This window comes from Lacerta agilis, chromosome 13 (genome assembly GCF_009819535.1).
Source record: "Lacerta agilis isolate rLacAgi1 chromosome 13, rLacAgi1.pri, whole genome shotgun sequence".
Classification (NCBI taxonomy): domain Eukaryota; kingdom Metazoa; phylum Chordata; class Lepidosauria; order Squamata; family Lacertidae; genus Lacerta; species Lacerta agilis.
The window spans coordinates 10,526,717-10,544,191 of NC_046324.1; the positions used below are offsets into that span (position 1 = coordinate 10,526,717).

Consider the following 17,475-nt stretch of genomic DNA (forward strand, 5'->3'; position numbering starts at 1 on the left):
TATATAGGGTGCCTATATTCTGCATGTGCAAATTACCTTATAGCATAGGCCTATATAAAACACAAAAACAGCAACAATTTGTTGTTGCCAAAGGACAGCTGGACATATAAAGGGCCTCATTACCTTCAGTAGCTTAGGGCCTCATCAAACCTAAATCCGGCCCTGCCCTTGGGGTCCTTCCAACTCTTGATGATTCTAACTTGGCTCCCCAGCCTGTGCTGTTAGACTCCAGCGCCCATTAACCCCAGGCAGTTTGGCCAATGGTCCAACCCATTCCCCGGATTCTGCATGAAGCCCTGATAAAAGTTGTGTCCTGCTTTAAATGTATAGCACAGATTGGACCAGAGAGTCTCGCTGCACCTTAAAAGATCAACAAATGCACTGTGGCATAAACTCCCAGAGACTCTAGTCTGTGCTGTGTGAGAATGTGTGAAATATAATTGTTTAATTGTTGCACACTGAAATGGGGAAATGCCTGTGTGTGTACTGCTGAAGTGTTTAACATTGGAAAATTCCACTGGAGTATACTAAACTAGAAGAGAGCTCCCTGGGATCTAGCTGGGGTGATCCTTAACTGTTGTTGTTCTCTGCTAGCTTACACGTGGTGTTTAATTTTAGATTACGTGAGGATATTGCAAATCCCTGGCTTGAAGGCAGTTGCCTATTAGTCTTTCTCTTTCACAGAGACAAGGATGGGATAATGAAGCCTCTCAAGATAAGGTTGCCGTATGTCCGGAATTTCCCAGCCATATACGGAATACTGCTGTCTCTAGCATTTCCCGGGTGGAAACTGTTAGTTGTCCGGGGAAAGCCGGATGTATGGCAGCCCATGTTGGCAGTGCCAATTTTCCATAAACAACTTTGGGCAAAGCTCAACAACTTTTCTGTCCGGATTTTCATTCTTTGAAATATCTTAAGGAGCTGGATGCAGGCTAATGCAAGCTAAGGGGGAGAAATTTGATTTTTACTCTGATCGTAATTATGTTATGTATATTTAAGAACAGATGCTTGAAAATGCATAGGCCTTATACAACTTTTTGGATGCATCATTTATGTTTTCATACTTGTTTCTGAAGAAGTTCTGGTTTGTAAAGCTTTGAATCATAATTATGGGTCTGGACAATTTTTATTCCAAAAGGAGTCAGCTTTTATAAATCCATGCTGCACAATATTAATACCTGCAATAGAACTGCCCTGCTAGATCAAACCAATGGTCCATCTCTTCCAACATTCTGCTTTCATGGTGCCAACCATATGTCTACTGGCAGCTCACAAGCAGGCAAGCAGCACCTGTGCTTCCCAGCAACTCAGGGCCTATTCAGAGCTTTATTGCCACTATTATTTATTAAATTTCTATAACGCCCTTCACCTGAGGATCACAGGGTGGTTTATAATATAAAAACACAAAAATATGTAACATACCCTGTTTCTCCTAAAATAAGACATAGCCATAAAATAAGCCATAGCAGGATTTCTATGCATTTGCAAAATATAAGCCGTTCCCCAAAAATAAGCCATACCCCAAAAATAAGCCATAGTGACGTGGTACCTCCCATTAAAACAGCCTGGAGAGGCGTGGCTATGCAGCGTACCGATGCGACACGGTTAAAATAAGACATCCCCTGAAAATAAGCCATACTGTGTTTTGTTGAGCGAAAAAAAATATAAGACGGTGTCTTATTTTAGGAGAAACACGGTAGTAACAGAGAGCAATAACCCCACTCCCTGCCCCATTTTGAAAGGCCATATTTCTTCCAATTAGTCAAAAGCCTGGGAGAAGACCAGCAGACGTCTCCAACATCTGGAGGGCACCATGTTGACTGCCCCTGCACTGAAGCCTTAAAAATATCTGACCAGTCCTACCGTCTTCCCTCTTGTCTGATAGCCCAATGCAACTCATGTGCTTGGTAGCTGTGAATGCAGCCCCATGGAGTAAAAGGAAAGAAAAGCACTGATAGCTGGTTAGAGCATGGTGCTGATAACGCCAAGGTTGTAGGTTCGATCCCAAATGGGACAACTCCATATTTCTGCATTTCAGGGAGTTGGACTTGGAGACTGATCCTCAAGGTCCGTTCAAATTTTATGATAAAGAGGGAATGTGTGTCTTCTTTCTGCATGGTGAGGATGGGGAGTCCCAATGGTTGGTTATGAAAGTTTTGTCTGACTTTATAGACGCCGAATATCTCCCTTAGCAATTTAATAACAAAGCGGTAGTGGGGTTGGAACGCAAGACGATCCACAAGGTCTATGTGCTTCCGTTTTGACCCATCCAATCCCCAACTGAACCAAGTTGGTCACCAGAGTGACATGTACACAAAGCATTTCAGGGTGAGAAAACCACTGCAGTGACTACTTGGGAAACACAAAGATGCAGACTATGGAACTCAATTTCTTTCTTTCTTACTTGGATCTCAATTTCTGATATAAAGGGCTGCCTTCCAAATCACATGAAACAACAAACCTACTTAAAGCGAGAGAAAAACCACCTTGTAATAATACTTTGAAAAAATCATTTGGATATTTTTATTACAATAACAGCAGCATACAGCGCTGGCATTCCTATATATTCCCATTCATGTTTTTGCCCAAAGACTCGAGAAAGTTTATAGCTTACAAACAGTATTATCTGTATCAAAAATAGTAAGAGAAGATAACATTTGTAAACAGTATTAAGTGGAAACACATTATTTTGTCATATAGTATGAAAACATTCTGTTCAAGATCTTGAAAGTGGAGCCTAAATCCAAGGGTTGTTTGTTGTTGTTTTAAAAAAGTGTAAGTGCATATATTTTAAAACATAAAGCAGTCTCTCACCTCAGCAAGAACCATTAGACTAAAAATGCACAAAACCTTCACCTTTTGGGGAAATGGCCCAGTTCTACAGTCATTTCTGAACGATCATTGTACGTAGACTTTCATGATATGTGCCCTTAACGGTAAGCTAACGAACCGGAATGAAGTATGAAAAGTCAGACAACTGCACTGTATTTATAGTGTGCAACTCAGAAAGCTTTACATTCCAAGGAGCAGAAACAGGAATGCATACAGAACTAGAAAAAGTTAAAGTATCCTCAGAAGTCCTATCTCAAAGGGACAATTTGTTGGCTTAAACCAGGTTCCCTGCCTCTTTACTCACAGAGAAGCATGCTTGGCATTAAAAGGATGCCTGTTTCTCTCCACTAGGACAATGATCACTGGACTCTTTCAGGCTAGCTACCAGCTCACACAGACCTCTAAATTTAGGTGCTGCTAAATGCTCAGATCACCATAATACTGATGGTTCATCTGGACCAAGGAGAGGCAACATGATTCTCTCCAGGTGCTTCTTAACTCCTGTCACCTCCAGCCAGGGTGGTCAATGGTCATCTTGGATGGTCAACGGCCATCAATGGGAGGTGCTGCCCAAAGCAGGGCACCCCATTGACCGCTCCTGGTCCAAAACACAAGAGAACTTCACACTTTACTGCCTAACTTCATCTTTAATTGAACATTTTCTGGCAGTCGTCGAGGCACCAATGAACTCTGCACCTGATCTGACAAATATGAAACCAGCTCAGTTAATAATACAGAACCCTCCCAGTAACAGAAAAACAGAGAAACGTTTACTCTCTCTCTCTCTCTCTGTGTGTGTGTGTGTGTGTGTTTTGACAACTTTTATATTGTATTAGGCACTACAGAAATTGAAAACCATCCAATCCACAACACCTCTTGATCCTAATGTGATGCAGGCAAACTCCCATGCAAGCCCCATTGAATTGAATGGAGGTCGTGCAGTAGCAGTGCTTTCTCCCCCCCCCCCCCCCGTTTCAGACAATGCAATACAGTAGAACTATTTATTACGTTTTGGTCAACTTAGTATAGCCCCACCATGGAGCTTTCCTGTCCATGCAATGTGGCTTGTGTGAGCCAAGTACCCAAGGAAGTGCAGGGCTGCAGTCCCAATAGATAGATTTTTTTAAAAAAAAAATGAATGCAGATGATTTGAGTTCATTCTTTAAGGGGAAAAAACACCTCTAAAAAAGCCTGCCAGTTTGCAGTCTCAGCTCTCTTATACCGCTCTGGTGGGAAGGTAAACGGTGTTTCCATGCGCTGCTCTGGTTCACTAGAAGTGGCTAAGTCATGCTGGCCACATGACCCAGAAGCTGTCTGCAGACAAACAGCGGCTCCCTCAGCCTATAGAGCGAGATGAGCACCGCAACCCCAGAGTCATCCGTGACTGGACCTAACGGTCAGGGGTACCTTTACCTTTAAAGCTACTTAATCTTTGATTTTCCAGAACAAATCTACACTATCTTCTAAATAAGTGCACACTGAAACTTTTAAAATGTGTATGTTTATACGGAGGCAACTACCTTCTCTCCCCCCCCCCATTTTTTTCTTGTTGGTGGGACTGTTTTAAAGCTTTGCAAATGAGAAAAGAGATTTGGTTTTGTTTTCCAAAGTTGTATTTTAAAAAAATGCACGTTTCTGTTTTACACACCTATGTGCCAATAGAAACAAACATATTAATATGATTTCTTTAACGCAGTCTCTGCATTAAGATGCAATGAAAAAAAAAAACCAACAACTCTGCCCTATAGCACCCTCCAGATGGTATGAACTACAACTCCCATCAGCCCTTCACTTTCGTGCATGATGGGAGTTTTAGTCCTAACATCTGGAAGACACCTGTTTTAGGATGACTGCCCTATAGAAACACACAACTTTAGCTTTGGTGTTCTCAGTGCACTGACTTGGAAAAACGTATCACTGATTTCAACACAACTTCCTTTAAGGTAAAATGTTTGCAGTTATGGTCCATATTCAAAGAGACGATGTTAAAAATAGCATATCAGAGTTGGGCACCAAGTGATTATGTGTGTGTGTGTGTATCCTGCAACATAGTGGCATTGACACGGTCCTTACTTCACAGTGGGAACCAAGCTCAGGTCACAAAACCATCCTGTTAGTTGTAGCTGTTGTAAGGTTAAAAGATGTAAGGTTAAAAGATGTTTGAAAACTGTGGATTTTACTTGCAAGCTGCCAGCTACAGCAGAAATGTGAAAGAATAAAAAAAAAATCCTATGCACATGATGGATGTAGCAGAGTAAGGGGGGGTGGGCTCAGTAAAATACCACTAGGTATTTTAAGTCAGCGAACCCCTAGTGGCAAGGTTGGACAACTGAGAAGCCTCCATTCAAAAATCCCCACAGCATCTCAGAGCAGTCAATGTATTGGCCCAGAGCATCGTGGGAAACTAAAAGTAGTGACACCCAACTGGGAGCCATTTTAATTCCTCACAATGCCCAAGTGATGCTCTGTTGGCTGCCCAGGGGCATTGTGGGTAATTTAAAATGGTGGCCCATGAGAGGCATCGGTGAAAGTGGGCCCTGTTGAGGTGCTCAGTGGCTGCAAGGCCGCAACAGCTGTCTGTGGGTGCTGGTAAGTACAGAAAGCCTGAAGTTTCTAAAAACGTGCCATGTCACATTGGTCAGAACTCACAGCCGAAAGCATAAAACTTGGTTGCCATGTGTTTTGACCTACACAAAACAGCATACCAGCGGACTGCTACTTGATGCTGTGCTATGACTCAGAAGCCGTTTGTGTAGGTTTGGCATGCTGCCACTGAAGAGTCCAAGGAATATAACTCAACACGATGCGGATGAAACAAAAACACCAAAAGGTCTATAAATACATCCAGTTCAGACATAACGGAACAAAGGTGCCGAAATGTCATGTTCTGTAAGTTGACAGAAAAGGAAGCCAACCAGATATTGCAAAGGCCGTGGGCTTAAAATACCAATCTCCATTTCTGTCGGCTTCACTTACCTCCAATGAGGTAAAAGAGTAGAAGCAGCCCTTAAAAGTGGGATAATAATCTCTTATAAAAAGAAGTTTCAAGCTTAAATCTCCTTCTCAAGAAAGCATTCTACATGGTCAAAGCACGTTAACAACCGGAGGAGTAACTGCGGCAGCAGCAATTCATCCGCATCCCATACAAAGTTGAAGTAAGTGGTCAAAGTCCTTTGCTTTATCTTGGAAGGGTCTCTCCCCCACCCCCACCCGAAACATTTGTTTTCTAAAAATATGGAGTCCGTATTTTAAATAAGGACTCTGGGCTTCCTGCCTGAAAACTTGCTCCCTGCAGATTTAAAACTACCTGCTGATCCTTGACTGCATGTCATACAGATACTCCGCAGATGCTAGAATTGGTACTTATCTTTGTGGAAGACACACACCCAAGTTCTGAAATGAAAGGCTGTTCAAGAACTGATCTTGGGCAGATGTAGTTACAAGGCTTTGAACATACATGTGTTGGATAGCACGCATACAAATATACATTTACAACACAGACACACAAAAACAGAACACCCGACAACAGGAGGAATGGCGATTCCAGTCTTTTCCCTTCTACCCAGGTAAGAAGTAATCTTGAGGTTGCCGAAGAAACCATCTAAGCCGATGCACCTGGAGGAGCTCCAAATTCTCCATGCCACACACATCTGGCAGTCGGTAAGGTTTACTGATGGTCTCCTTCTACTCTTCTTTTGCGAACTGTGCCCACAGAGGTGGGGGGGGGGGAAGAGAAACAAGACATGAGACAATGCTGGTGTAAGGCTATCATGTTTCAGTTACTGGAATGACGTCTATTAACAGCCAAGAACTAGGAGGACTAATTGCAGCATCTGTCTTGCACATTAAAAACAGTGGCCATGACTGAATTCTCCTATCCTTTTGCGATTTTTTTAAAAAATTCTTTGTTTATTATGGGTTGGATCCAAAGTTCCCTTGAGTGAGCAACAAAGGGACTTCTGCTTACACAACTAGTCCCCATCTCGCATTCCACCCATCCCTCTCCCCCCCACTGCATTGAACAAAGCCACATCCTAAAGGTAAAGGTAAAGGGACCCCTGACCATTAGGTCCAGTGGTGTCCGACTCTGGGGTTGCGGAACTCATCTCACGTTACTGGCCGAGGGAGCTGGCGTACAGTTTCCGGGTCATGTGGCCAGCATGACTAAGCCGCTTCTGGCGAACCAGAGCAGTACACGGAAATGCCTATTACCTTCCCGCCGGAGTGGTACCTATTTATCTACTTGCACTTTGACGTGCTTTCAAACTGGTAGGTGGGCAGGAGCTGGGACCGAGCAATGGGAGCTCACCCCGTCGTGGGGATTCGAACCACTGACCTTCTGATCAGGAAGCCCTAGGCTCTGTGGTTTAACCCACAGCGCCACCCGCGTCCCTTAGCCACATCCTATGTCATTCCAAAGCATCCATGACTGATGGATAGTCCATTCTCACCATCCAGCAAGCCAATTTTTAAAAGCCCCAGCGAACCTGAAGAACAGCTTGTAATGTGGCAGTAGGTATGTGATGTGGTTAACAAAACAAAACCACATCTGTGCTGCAGTACATTGGGACTGCGTAGCTGTCGCTGCAATTACTCTTCCTGTGCCTTTTGCCTGCATAGCAAAGATACTTGATGTTATTCAGCACTTTTAAAAACGGGTCTGGAGTCTTTGCTGTACCGGCACAACTACAGAAACACAGCACAAAAACACAATTCTCAGCAAGCAGGTAATGTTGACCTGAATTGGTAAAAGATTAAAAACACATCATATTATTGAACAGTTCAAGGAGGTCTCCTACTGCAAACCTTGTTTTGTTTTTTTTCAAACCAGGCAGGGAAATATTCATTCCAAAACAGTTAATTTGAAAAGCCAAAGATTTAACTGGTCAATTCTGCACACACAACTCTCCGGCCTTTTTGTTAGGTTAAGAAAACACGTTAGTCCATCAAGTCAACAGTGGAGAGAGTCCAAACAGTCTTGTAAATATTTTCAGAAGGTTACTGAACATGTGTATTAAGCAAGGAGGACAAAATATGTATCAGCCCAGTATTTTGAAAGGAAACAGTTATTCAAAACTTCTAAGTTTCAATGTACTGAAAACTCATGTTTTGTAAGAATCGGTAACTAAGAAGCTCACTCCATTGGCGCGGGCAGACCTAGGCTTTGAAGAATGCAATTTGAGCTCAGAGACACAGATCCACTTATTAATTTAATGAAATTTATATACCACGTAAGACATTAACTACGTAACTGTGACTTTTAACTGCAGCTGCTGGTTTGATTCCACAACTTTCAGGCCCAGGGAAAGCTGATCTGGATGGAGACCACAGCAGAAGAAGGTAAAGAGTTGAAGCCCACTTATACTAGGATCGTCCTTTGGACATCCCGCACAGGCAATTTGTGTTTTTAAAAAGCCCTTCACTAGCCAATGTGAAACTCAATGGCGCAGTTGATCCCAGTTGGTTTGCTCAGCTGATTGGTGGAGGCAGCAAGCCTCCCTTACCAATGCACAATTGCGAGTGATGTCATGGGACATCAGGAGAGAGCATTTGTGGGAAACAGCCTCACAGGCTAAAGTAGGACTTGTGCTGGGTCCAGTTAGGTTTGTGGGACAAATGTCCCTCCACCCCCGACTTAAAGGCAATGAAAAGCCATTATTGTAGTGTAAAGGTAAAGGTAAAGGGACCCCTGACCATTAGGTCCAGTGGTGTCCAACTCTGGGGTTGCGGCACTCATCTCGCGTTACTGGCCGAGGGAGCCGACATACAGCTTCCAGGTCATGTGGCCAGTATGACAAAGCCACTTCTGGCAAACCAGAGCAGCACATGGAAACACCGTTTACCTTCCCGCCGGAGCGGTACCTATTTATCTACTTGCACTCTGATGTGCTTTCGAACTGCTAGGCGGGCAGGAGCTGGGACCGAGCAACGGGAGCTCACCCCATCGCGGGGATTCGAACCGCCAACCTTCTGATCGGCAAGCCCAAGGCTCTGTGTTTTAACCCACAGTGCCACCCGCGTCCATCCATTATTGTAGTATAGCTGGGCCCAAAGAATTAAGAAACAAGGAGCCTCTGAGCATATGGCCTAGTTAGTATGTTTTTTTTAAATTTGGTATTGGAAATGAGTTCACAGTCCTTTCACCTCAAAATCTGATGCCCCTCTCCACCTTTCTTCATTGCAGCGTCCGAACTGGGAAAGAACAAAATGCCAAAAAGACTGGATTATTGCAACACGTTCCACTTCGGAGATGACTTGGAAACCTCCACCAGTCCAAAATGCAGTGGCCAGATAGATTACTGCCGACGGTTCTGTTTAGATATTACCCAACGTGTTTTAATACAAGTCCACTAGCTCCTGAGTTTGTTCCCAAGCCCAATTCAAGGTGCCCATGTTAGTGTTTAAAGCCCTAAATGACTCAGGCCCCAAATACCTGAAAGACCGCCCCATCCCCTACAGACTGCTTTGGGTGTTAAGATTGGCAGAGGAGACCCTATTGGTTGTTTCCCCATCCTCAGAAGCTTGGGGCGGAGGCGGCTCGGAAGACGGCCTTCTCTGTGGCAGCCCCAAAGTTGTGAAGTTCTCTCCCAAAAGAGGTGCCCCAGGCTTCTCCACTGTACAGCTTTCAGTAAATACCAAACACGCGTCTTCACCCTCGCTTTTGACATATATTTAGGACCCACCTCATTCTGTGTTTCCAAGATGGTTTGAAGTGTTTTTAGCATTGTGTTTTAATTGCTGTAACCTTCCCTAAGACCTTAGGGTGAAGGGTGGGTAAAAAATACATAATAACAACGTATTTTTGGTGGTGAATATAATAACATGAATTATGGGAATTACACTGGAACTTAGTCCAACGTTGATTTTGTTTAACTGGGTCAAGGAGGGTATCCCAAAGGAAGTGAAATCTTTAACAACCTTGTTAACAGCTGCACCCAAATGTGTTGGCATGCAAGTGGGAAAAGTCCATTTGCTACATTTATTTTGTATTTTTCTTTATTCCGCACCCTGTGCTTTTGAGCCCCATCAGCTCTGAGCCTGTTCTTTAAAAACAGCAACCCATTATTACACTATATATTGCAACCCATTGCTGCACGAAACTGGCTCAAGAATAGAATTGTGCAGTATTTCATTTATGCCGCCCTAATTAATCATGCTATTAGAAATGGAATTCCAGAGCCTCCAGAAAATTAAAAAAAAAAAGCATGCAGAAGAGTGTGATGGAAACATGGAGCAACAGTGCGCAGACCAAGAGCTGTTAGGAGACTCACGCAGAGGCAAGGAGAGATTTTAAGAGAGTTTCTCTTGCGGTGTTCAGTACCCAACTGGGTATTTGCAATAACCTGTCTCAGAAGCTTCAGGGCTGAAGAGATGAAAGGGCATTTGATGGCATTTTTACTCCTATACGCCAGACTAGGAAAGCAAAATAAAAATAAATAAATAAATAAGCAAGATATAAATAGATGAGAAGAGATAAGACCATCCAGCAATGATCAAAAAAACCAGAAAGAGTAATTTGCTTATACGGTATAACAGCAGCAAGAATGTTAGTGGCCAGAAACTGGAAAAATCCAGTAGCACCAACTATAACGGACTGGCAAAATTTAATGTTAGAATATCTGTATTTAGCAAAAACAACAAGTAAAGTTAGGAATCAAATGTCCCAGGAAGTATGGAAAGAATGGAGGATATTCAAAGAATACTTAAGGAATAATGGTATAAGTGGAATCCTAATGGCAGATGCAGACTGAACCTTTAAGGTAAACAAATAGGGACTTAAGGATGGAAAATTATGATTTGTAAATGAAATATATAACTGTACGTGATATAGATATAATAGTTTAAAAATGCAATGAGGATAATTGGAGGTACAAGAATTTGTTTGTAAATAAGAAAAGAGAAAGATAGCAGTTTGTTTATGTTTATGTTTATTTTGTTGTGTTTGTGTTTGTCTTTATGTGTATTTTTAAATAATAAAGAGAGATTTAAAAAAAAAAAAGACCATCCAGCAATGACATATCACAGCTGGAATTTGGGGCAGTGGTGGAAAACAGGAAAGTTTACAATGTGCTGAGCGGCTTTTTGAAAATGAAAGTAAGAAAAGGCCAAATTATATTTCCACTAGAAGCCTAGATTCTTTTCCTGGAGTATTGAGGATACCTTTTGCTCTCCATCCCACAGGTGCCTTGCATGTACTCTTTGTTAGTAGCTGTTCAAGCAACTCTTAAGCTCCGTCAGTGGAGCATGAGACACTTAATCTCAGTACAGGGTCATGGGTTTGAGTCCCAAACTGGGCAAAAAGATTCTTGCATTGCAAAATGCCCCCAGCCAGCTCTCTACCCAACCACCTTCCTACTTACAAACAGCTGGTCAGCTCCTCCTTAGCCTCAGTGCTGCCCTTTATAGAACTCAGTGGGGAAGAGGACGGGGCCAAAACTAGAATGGGGTTGGCTCTCCCTGTCAGTGGCTCAGGCACGACCGACTGTTTGGGCTTTGGCCCTGCCACTCCCAATGGGCAACATCTACTACCAAGGAGACTTGTGATTAAACTTGCTTGCTTTCCTCCCCATTCCTTCCAATTCCTCTTCCCTTGAGTTTGTTATAAGTCTCTCAGGGGAGCCACTCTGGAAAAACTTTACAGCTAAAAAGCAGGATTTTGTGGCAGGGGGCATTACTTGTTCAGTTCTGTTTTATTACATACAGTGGTACCTCAGTTCTCGAACGTAATCCATTCCAGAAGACCGTTTCTGAAACGTTCTAAAACCAAGGCGCAAAGGGCAGTATGCAAATTGCATTGAGAAAATTGAAAAACATACAGCGGAAGCCATTCGACTTCCGAGGTGCGTTTGAAAACGGAAGCATTTATTTCTGGGTTTTCAGCGTACAGGTTCTGAAACAATGGAGACGTTCGAGAACCGAGGTACCACTGTATTTTGTGTTCTCATTTTGTATTTTTGTGTTGTGAACTGCCTTGGGATCTTCGGATGAAGGGCAGAATATATTATTATTATTATTATTATTATTATTATTATTATTATTATTATTATTATTATCAATCTGGTTCGCCATGATGAGAAGCTAGATGCGGGAATAAATAGGCCAGAGGTGGGGAACATTTTGCAGGCAGAAGGCCACATTCCACAGCAGGCAACCTTCTGAGGCCTACACACAAGTAGTATGCGGGGTCCTGAGGCAACCAAAGGATGGAGCAATGCACAGGACTCTTAACTTTTGTTCGGCAGGTTATATTCCAATCAAACAAATCCAGCAGTTTCACACCCACCTCCATCCAGGCATGTAAGAGTCATGACTTTCCAGTCAGGCAAAAGCACGAGGAGGCAAGATAAGAGCAATCTAGAGGGCCGCATTTAGTTTGAGGTTCCCCACCCGAGACAGGCCTGAGGCCTGATCCAACAAGGCTCTTGAAGAGGAATCAATGTGTAGGGGGAGCATACCAGCTGGAGGGGCTGAACTTTTAGTGTCAGTTTTCCATACAGGCCCATTCTTATACAAATTATGCCATGTAGCTGCCACCACACCCAGTGTGACTGAGGCCTGCTTGTTCCGCAGCAGAAGACGCCTTACCCAAATCGTTGTTTTTCGTAATTGCATCCGCACCTCTGGCTCGCGGTCCCTGTTGTGTGAAGTGATATCCGAACTTGAGGATCTTTGTGTTCTCCTCGAGCATCTTCACAATCTCCGTTTCTACAGGGGTCCCCAACTGCTGCCTCTGGTGGAATCAGCAAAACATTAGAAATCAGCAAACGTCAGTCCAGGGTTGCCCAAAATAAAGTCTCCTAAGCACCTTGGGATTTTTAGATAAGGAGTGGGAACACTGAGATGGGTGATTTGACCCTAAAAGATTAAGGCGCAGCACAGCATATGTGGCGATGCTCTCTCCCATTTCTCAGGTAAGAGGAGTTATGTTTCGAATTCATAAACTATTAAACTTTCAGGCACCAAATCAAACCTTGAGGCAAAAAGTCTCCTGCTTTCATTAAGAGTCAGATAAGGTAAAAATAAAATTATTATTATTATCATTATTAATGCTTTGATACTGCACTGGCAGCCTCACAACTGACAGTAAGAGCTGTTCAGCAGCGGAACAGACTCCCACAAGAGGTTGTGGACTCTCCTTCCTTGGAGGTTTTTAAGCAGAGGTTGGATGACCATCTGTCACGGATGCTTTCGCTGAGATTCCTGCATTGCAGGGGGTTGGACTAGATGACCCTTGGGTCCCCTCCAACTCTATGATTCTATGAACTGACACTGCTTGGGGATTTAAAGAAACTAATAAAAACTCCAGTAATTTTAAGAAGTCAGTGCCATTTTGAAAGGTTCGGTCTGTCATCTTGGTTCAGAATGGTGCTCAGTTTTATCCAAACATAGATGAAAACCAGCTTTCAGAAACCATCATGCGTATTTGGTTATGGTATCTTAAGAGGTGTCCAAATGCACAGAGAGAAGAACAGACAAACCATTTTGTAAAATATAAGATATCAGAGCATATCTAATTATTTTTTAAAAAATTGTAAGCACAGATTAGATATGGACTATGTGTGTGCAGAGATTGCAAACCACATGTTAAAAACAATAACCACAGCATCCCCATCTCAACTGTCAAAACTAATTTTTTAAATAACTAGTATGTAAGTAGTAGCTTACATTTAAAAAAAAAAAACACCAGCTATTTTTACTCTCAGCAATTAAAGTTACAGGGCAATTACTGTCATTGGAAGGTGGCTGTTCAAGAAAAACACAGAACTAAGTGAGAGTGAGAGAAAGAGTTAAATTCTTGTTGTAGATTTAAAAAATGCTTTGGGAAAGGATCAATTACTCCAAAGGCATCACTCCTCTGAAGAATAAAATTACCTAATTTGTCCCACTACAACAGGGGTGGCCAACTCCCAAGAGACTGTGATCTACTCACAGAGTTAAAAACTGGCAGTGATCTACCCCCTTTTGGGGGGTTCAGGTCAAAGTTGTTGAGTTTTTTCAGGGAGAAGGTAAAATGTTGAGCTCTTTTTAGGAGTGCACAGTTATTCAGCTTATTTGAGGGGAGCCAATGATCTACCAGTGAACTACCGCAGACGTCCAGTGATCTACTGGTAGATCACGATCTACCTGTTGGACATGCCTGCACTACAACATTCAGGCTGAAAGGAGACATTTGAAATGTGTAATGCGGCCAACAGGCCCTCACTTTCAATCTCTCAGCCCTCTGAGTGTCCAGTAGAAGGTCTGAATGCAGAATCTATGCAGTTGCAGCTTCCACCAAAGTGTAATTTGAAAGGTGGACCAATAGCTCAACCTTTAGCCTCACCTCCGCCAAATTTATTTATTTTTTACAACAAAGCTTTGGATGCTGGCTAGCCTGCATTTTGACCGTTAACTTTGCATAAGCAGCAGCTGAAGTTACCTGGTTATCGATCTTTATTTCGCTCAGGGTTTCGTTCTCCTTGAGTGCTTCAACCAATGCCAATATGCCCACACCGGTGACGAAGTTGGATTCAATGTTTAGACTCTTCAGTGTTTTGTTCACCCTCAACATGTCGGCAAGAGCCTTGAAATACAAGAGGTGTCAATGAAAGCAGCCCATATGGAAAACCAAAGCAGAGTATGACCATGTCAGGCATGAATGAAAGTCAACACCATAACGGTCAATACTCAAAAGGTGTTTTAAGGCGATGAGGGTGACGGTGTCCTGGTTCAAGACTTCCCTTCCCACCAACATCTTACAACGCTTTCAGTCTTGCCTCATCCTGCAAACCTGGCTGAATCCTACAGCGCAACGTTATCGCCTAGGCTTCAGAAACTACTGGAACGCTGTCAGCTGGCCAACCCCTGGCCAATCAGAGCCCGCCAGGCCCTATAAAAGCCCAAACATCCAAGTCAATAACAACTCGTTATTGTGAAAAGCTGAAGAGACTAGCCTTGCTTCATCTCCCCCTCTCGTGCCCGTGACCCTTCTGACTATGTCCTCCGGCTCTTGCACCAGAACGAGACCCCCTAGTGTCAGCCTTAGTCTGTGCGTATCCAAGGCACGACAGGTTTTGAAAGCATCTCTCCATCATGCACCACCTATTACCTTAACTCAATTGTTCCGAGTATCTCATGCCAAGACAACACCCTAGATTAGCGAACCCTGGAATCTCACTTACGACAGCAACAGGGTCGTTGCTCCGAGTAGCTGCAAGGCTGAAGCTCTTCACGTAAGTGTTTGTTTCCAACGCCTTGGCAAATTCTTTCAGTGTTGGAATGGGAATGTTCTTCAATCCAAATTAAAAGAGAATAAGACACAATTAATACTGACTAGAAATACTATGAGGGCAGTTCCCTCCTCCCTTCAAGCTGGGAGCAGTGGGGCCCTCCGTCTGTTTACATGAGGGAGGAAAGTGAGGGGAGAGGGTGGCAGAAACAGAGATGCTCCATCTGCACTAAACATTTAAAGCAGTGTCATACCGCTTTAAACAGTCATGGCTTCCAGCAAGTAATCTTGGGAGCTGTAGTTTTGTTAGGGGGTTCCTTTTCCCTTTCAGAGAGCTAAAATTCCCAGAGTGGTTCACACTGAATCCTTCTTCCCAGAGAACTCTGGGAACAAGAGTTTCCTAACAACTCTAAGCAAGGACAGCATGTTCCGCTGTAAATATCCACAGATTAAAAAAAAAAACAAAAAAAAAACAATACAGTCATACCTTGGATCCCAAATGCCTTGGCTCCTGAATGCCGCAAACCCGGAAGTGATTGTTCCGGTTTGCGAATGTTCTTTTGGAACCCAAATGTCTAACGGGGCTTCCGCAGCTTCTGATTGGTTGCAGGAGCTTCCTGCAGCCAATCAGAAGCCACAATTTAGTTTCTGAACGTTTTGGAAGTCGAACAGACTTCCGGAACGGATTCCGTTCAACTTCCAAGGTACGACTGTAATTAAATAACGATTTGAGTTGTAGTAAGTTAAGCACACTACTTGCCATCATAAAACACTGGAGCCACATTGCCATGGACACAGAAATTCCGGTCATTTTGAAAGCTACATTTCTGGATTCCAGGGACAAGGCACCTGTACCCCACCGGATGCTGTTGGACTCTCATCAGCCTTGGCCAACGTGGTTAAGTCAGGGATCATGGGAGTTGTAGTCCAGCAACATCTGGAGGGCCACTGGCTCTCCATCCCTGCTGTTCTCTGTAGGCTTCGCAGTTACCTTTATGTTGTTCAAGTTGACTTCAACAAGTCGCGAATCGTTGTCTTTAATCCTTTGCAAACTCTCCTCTACGTTTGTGGGATTTGGTGGCTCGTTGAAGACGGGCATGATCTTTTCACCTTTGACCACATCTGGATCAAGAGACAGGGAATGTGAGAAACATGAACATTGAATTTTTCCATCACACACCCCAAATGGTGCCGGTACTAGTTTTAAAATGCAGGTTGAGGTGTTGCAACATTTTTCTATCATGGCAAAACTTCAACAACCATCAACAAAATTCCACAGGGAGAAGTCTGTAGTATGGAAACATAGGGATAAACCCAGCCTCCCACCCATATCTTGAGTTGTTGTTTTCTTTAAAAAAAAAAAAATATTGCCAGAGCCCATGCCAATGCAATGCAGAAGGAAACTCAATTCTATTCCAATTCAATTGTGAAAAAAAACCTAATGGCTAAACAACAACAACAATCTTTATTACGGTCCATAGACCCATCATTTTGTTACAAAGCAATACCCAATTTGAACAACCAGCCTTCAGGTTACACAAGCATTTTGTTCAGACTTAAAATAGGGATCACTGGTTCTTGCAACCACTGATAAAAAACTTTGCCACTGCTAATGTTCTGGCATTTGTCCGGTCTTCCAGTAGGAACCTGACACTGTAATCCTCTGATTTTCCTGGGATCGGAACTAGCAGGGGTGAAATCAGACTAATGGCTAAAATGTTTTTATTTGAAAGAGAGTTACACTGATCTTTTAATTTACTCCTTGATGGTATCTGTTGGGTGCTTATTTTTATGTTTCATTACAAATATTGTGTGTGTGTGTGTGCGTTTTAAATTTTCCTTCTCTGATTATTTGCAGGCGGTTATTGAGCTGTTCTTGTTTTTATTTTGAGTTTTTATATTGTGATTTTATCCTGTGAACTGCCCTGAGAACTGTGGGTATAGGATGGTATATAAATTTTAATAATACTGTAATAATAATAATAATAATAAGGGCAATCCTTCACTGGAAATCAAAATTCATAACAATGCCCCACCGCTTCCTCAAGATGTCATGTGTTACTGATATCGGGAGAACTTTAAATGAAAAATCTTTCTTTCCGATAAAATAAAGGAAAGTCCGAGAAGTAAATTCACCAAAGAATGAAATAGTTTTTTATGTTATCTGAAAAGGAGGTGAAACATTAACATGGATTATGCATTGGATTAACTCTTGTCAAATTTGGAAAGTAATGGTGGTAAAATAAAATGTAAGGATATATGAACTACAATTAGAATTACAAAAAGGAGTCAGTGTCATGTTACCTTTCAGTCTTTAGTTATATTTATATATTGAGTTAATGGAGAGTTGGAATAGGGAAGTCAGATATCTATATATAATTCAGTCCTTTTTCTAAAATGGAATGGTTAAAGTGAATTAGATTTTAATTGAATGT

The 17,475-nt window shown here is 42.6% G+C and overlaps 1 protein-coding gene across 2 annotated transcripts in view; it reads right to left on the reverse strand.

Moving 5' to 3' along the window:
• Positions 1–5,142: 5,142 nt before the first annotated feature.
• Positions 5,143–17,475, reverse strand: part of LOC117056622 (tropomodulin-3-like) — a 28,914-nt gene continuing 16,581 nt past the window's right edge. The window contains exons 5-10 of one of the 2 annotated variants that reach the window (XM_033167160.1): positions 16,032–16,162; positions 14,994–15,101; positions 14,252–14,395; positions 12,418–12,562; positions 10,176–10,245; positions 5,143–6,534 (exon numbers count right to left, since the gene is read on the reverse strand). In XM_033167160.1, the coding sequence (XP_033023051.1) occupies positions 10,190–10,245; positions 12,418–12,562; positions 14,252–14,395; positions 14,994–15,101; positions 16,032–16,162 (584 nt within the window). In that variant the 3' untranslated portion in view covers positions 5,143–6,534; positions 10,176–10,189. The remainder of the gene's footprint in view (positions 6,535–10,175; positions 10,246–12,417; positions 12,563–14,251; positions 14,396–14,993; positions 15,102–16,031; positions 16,163–17,475) is intronic. The other variant, XM_033167161.1, reaches the window with a different exon arrangement.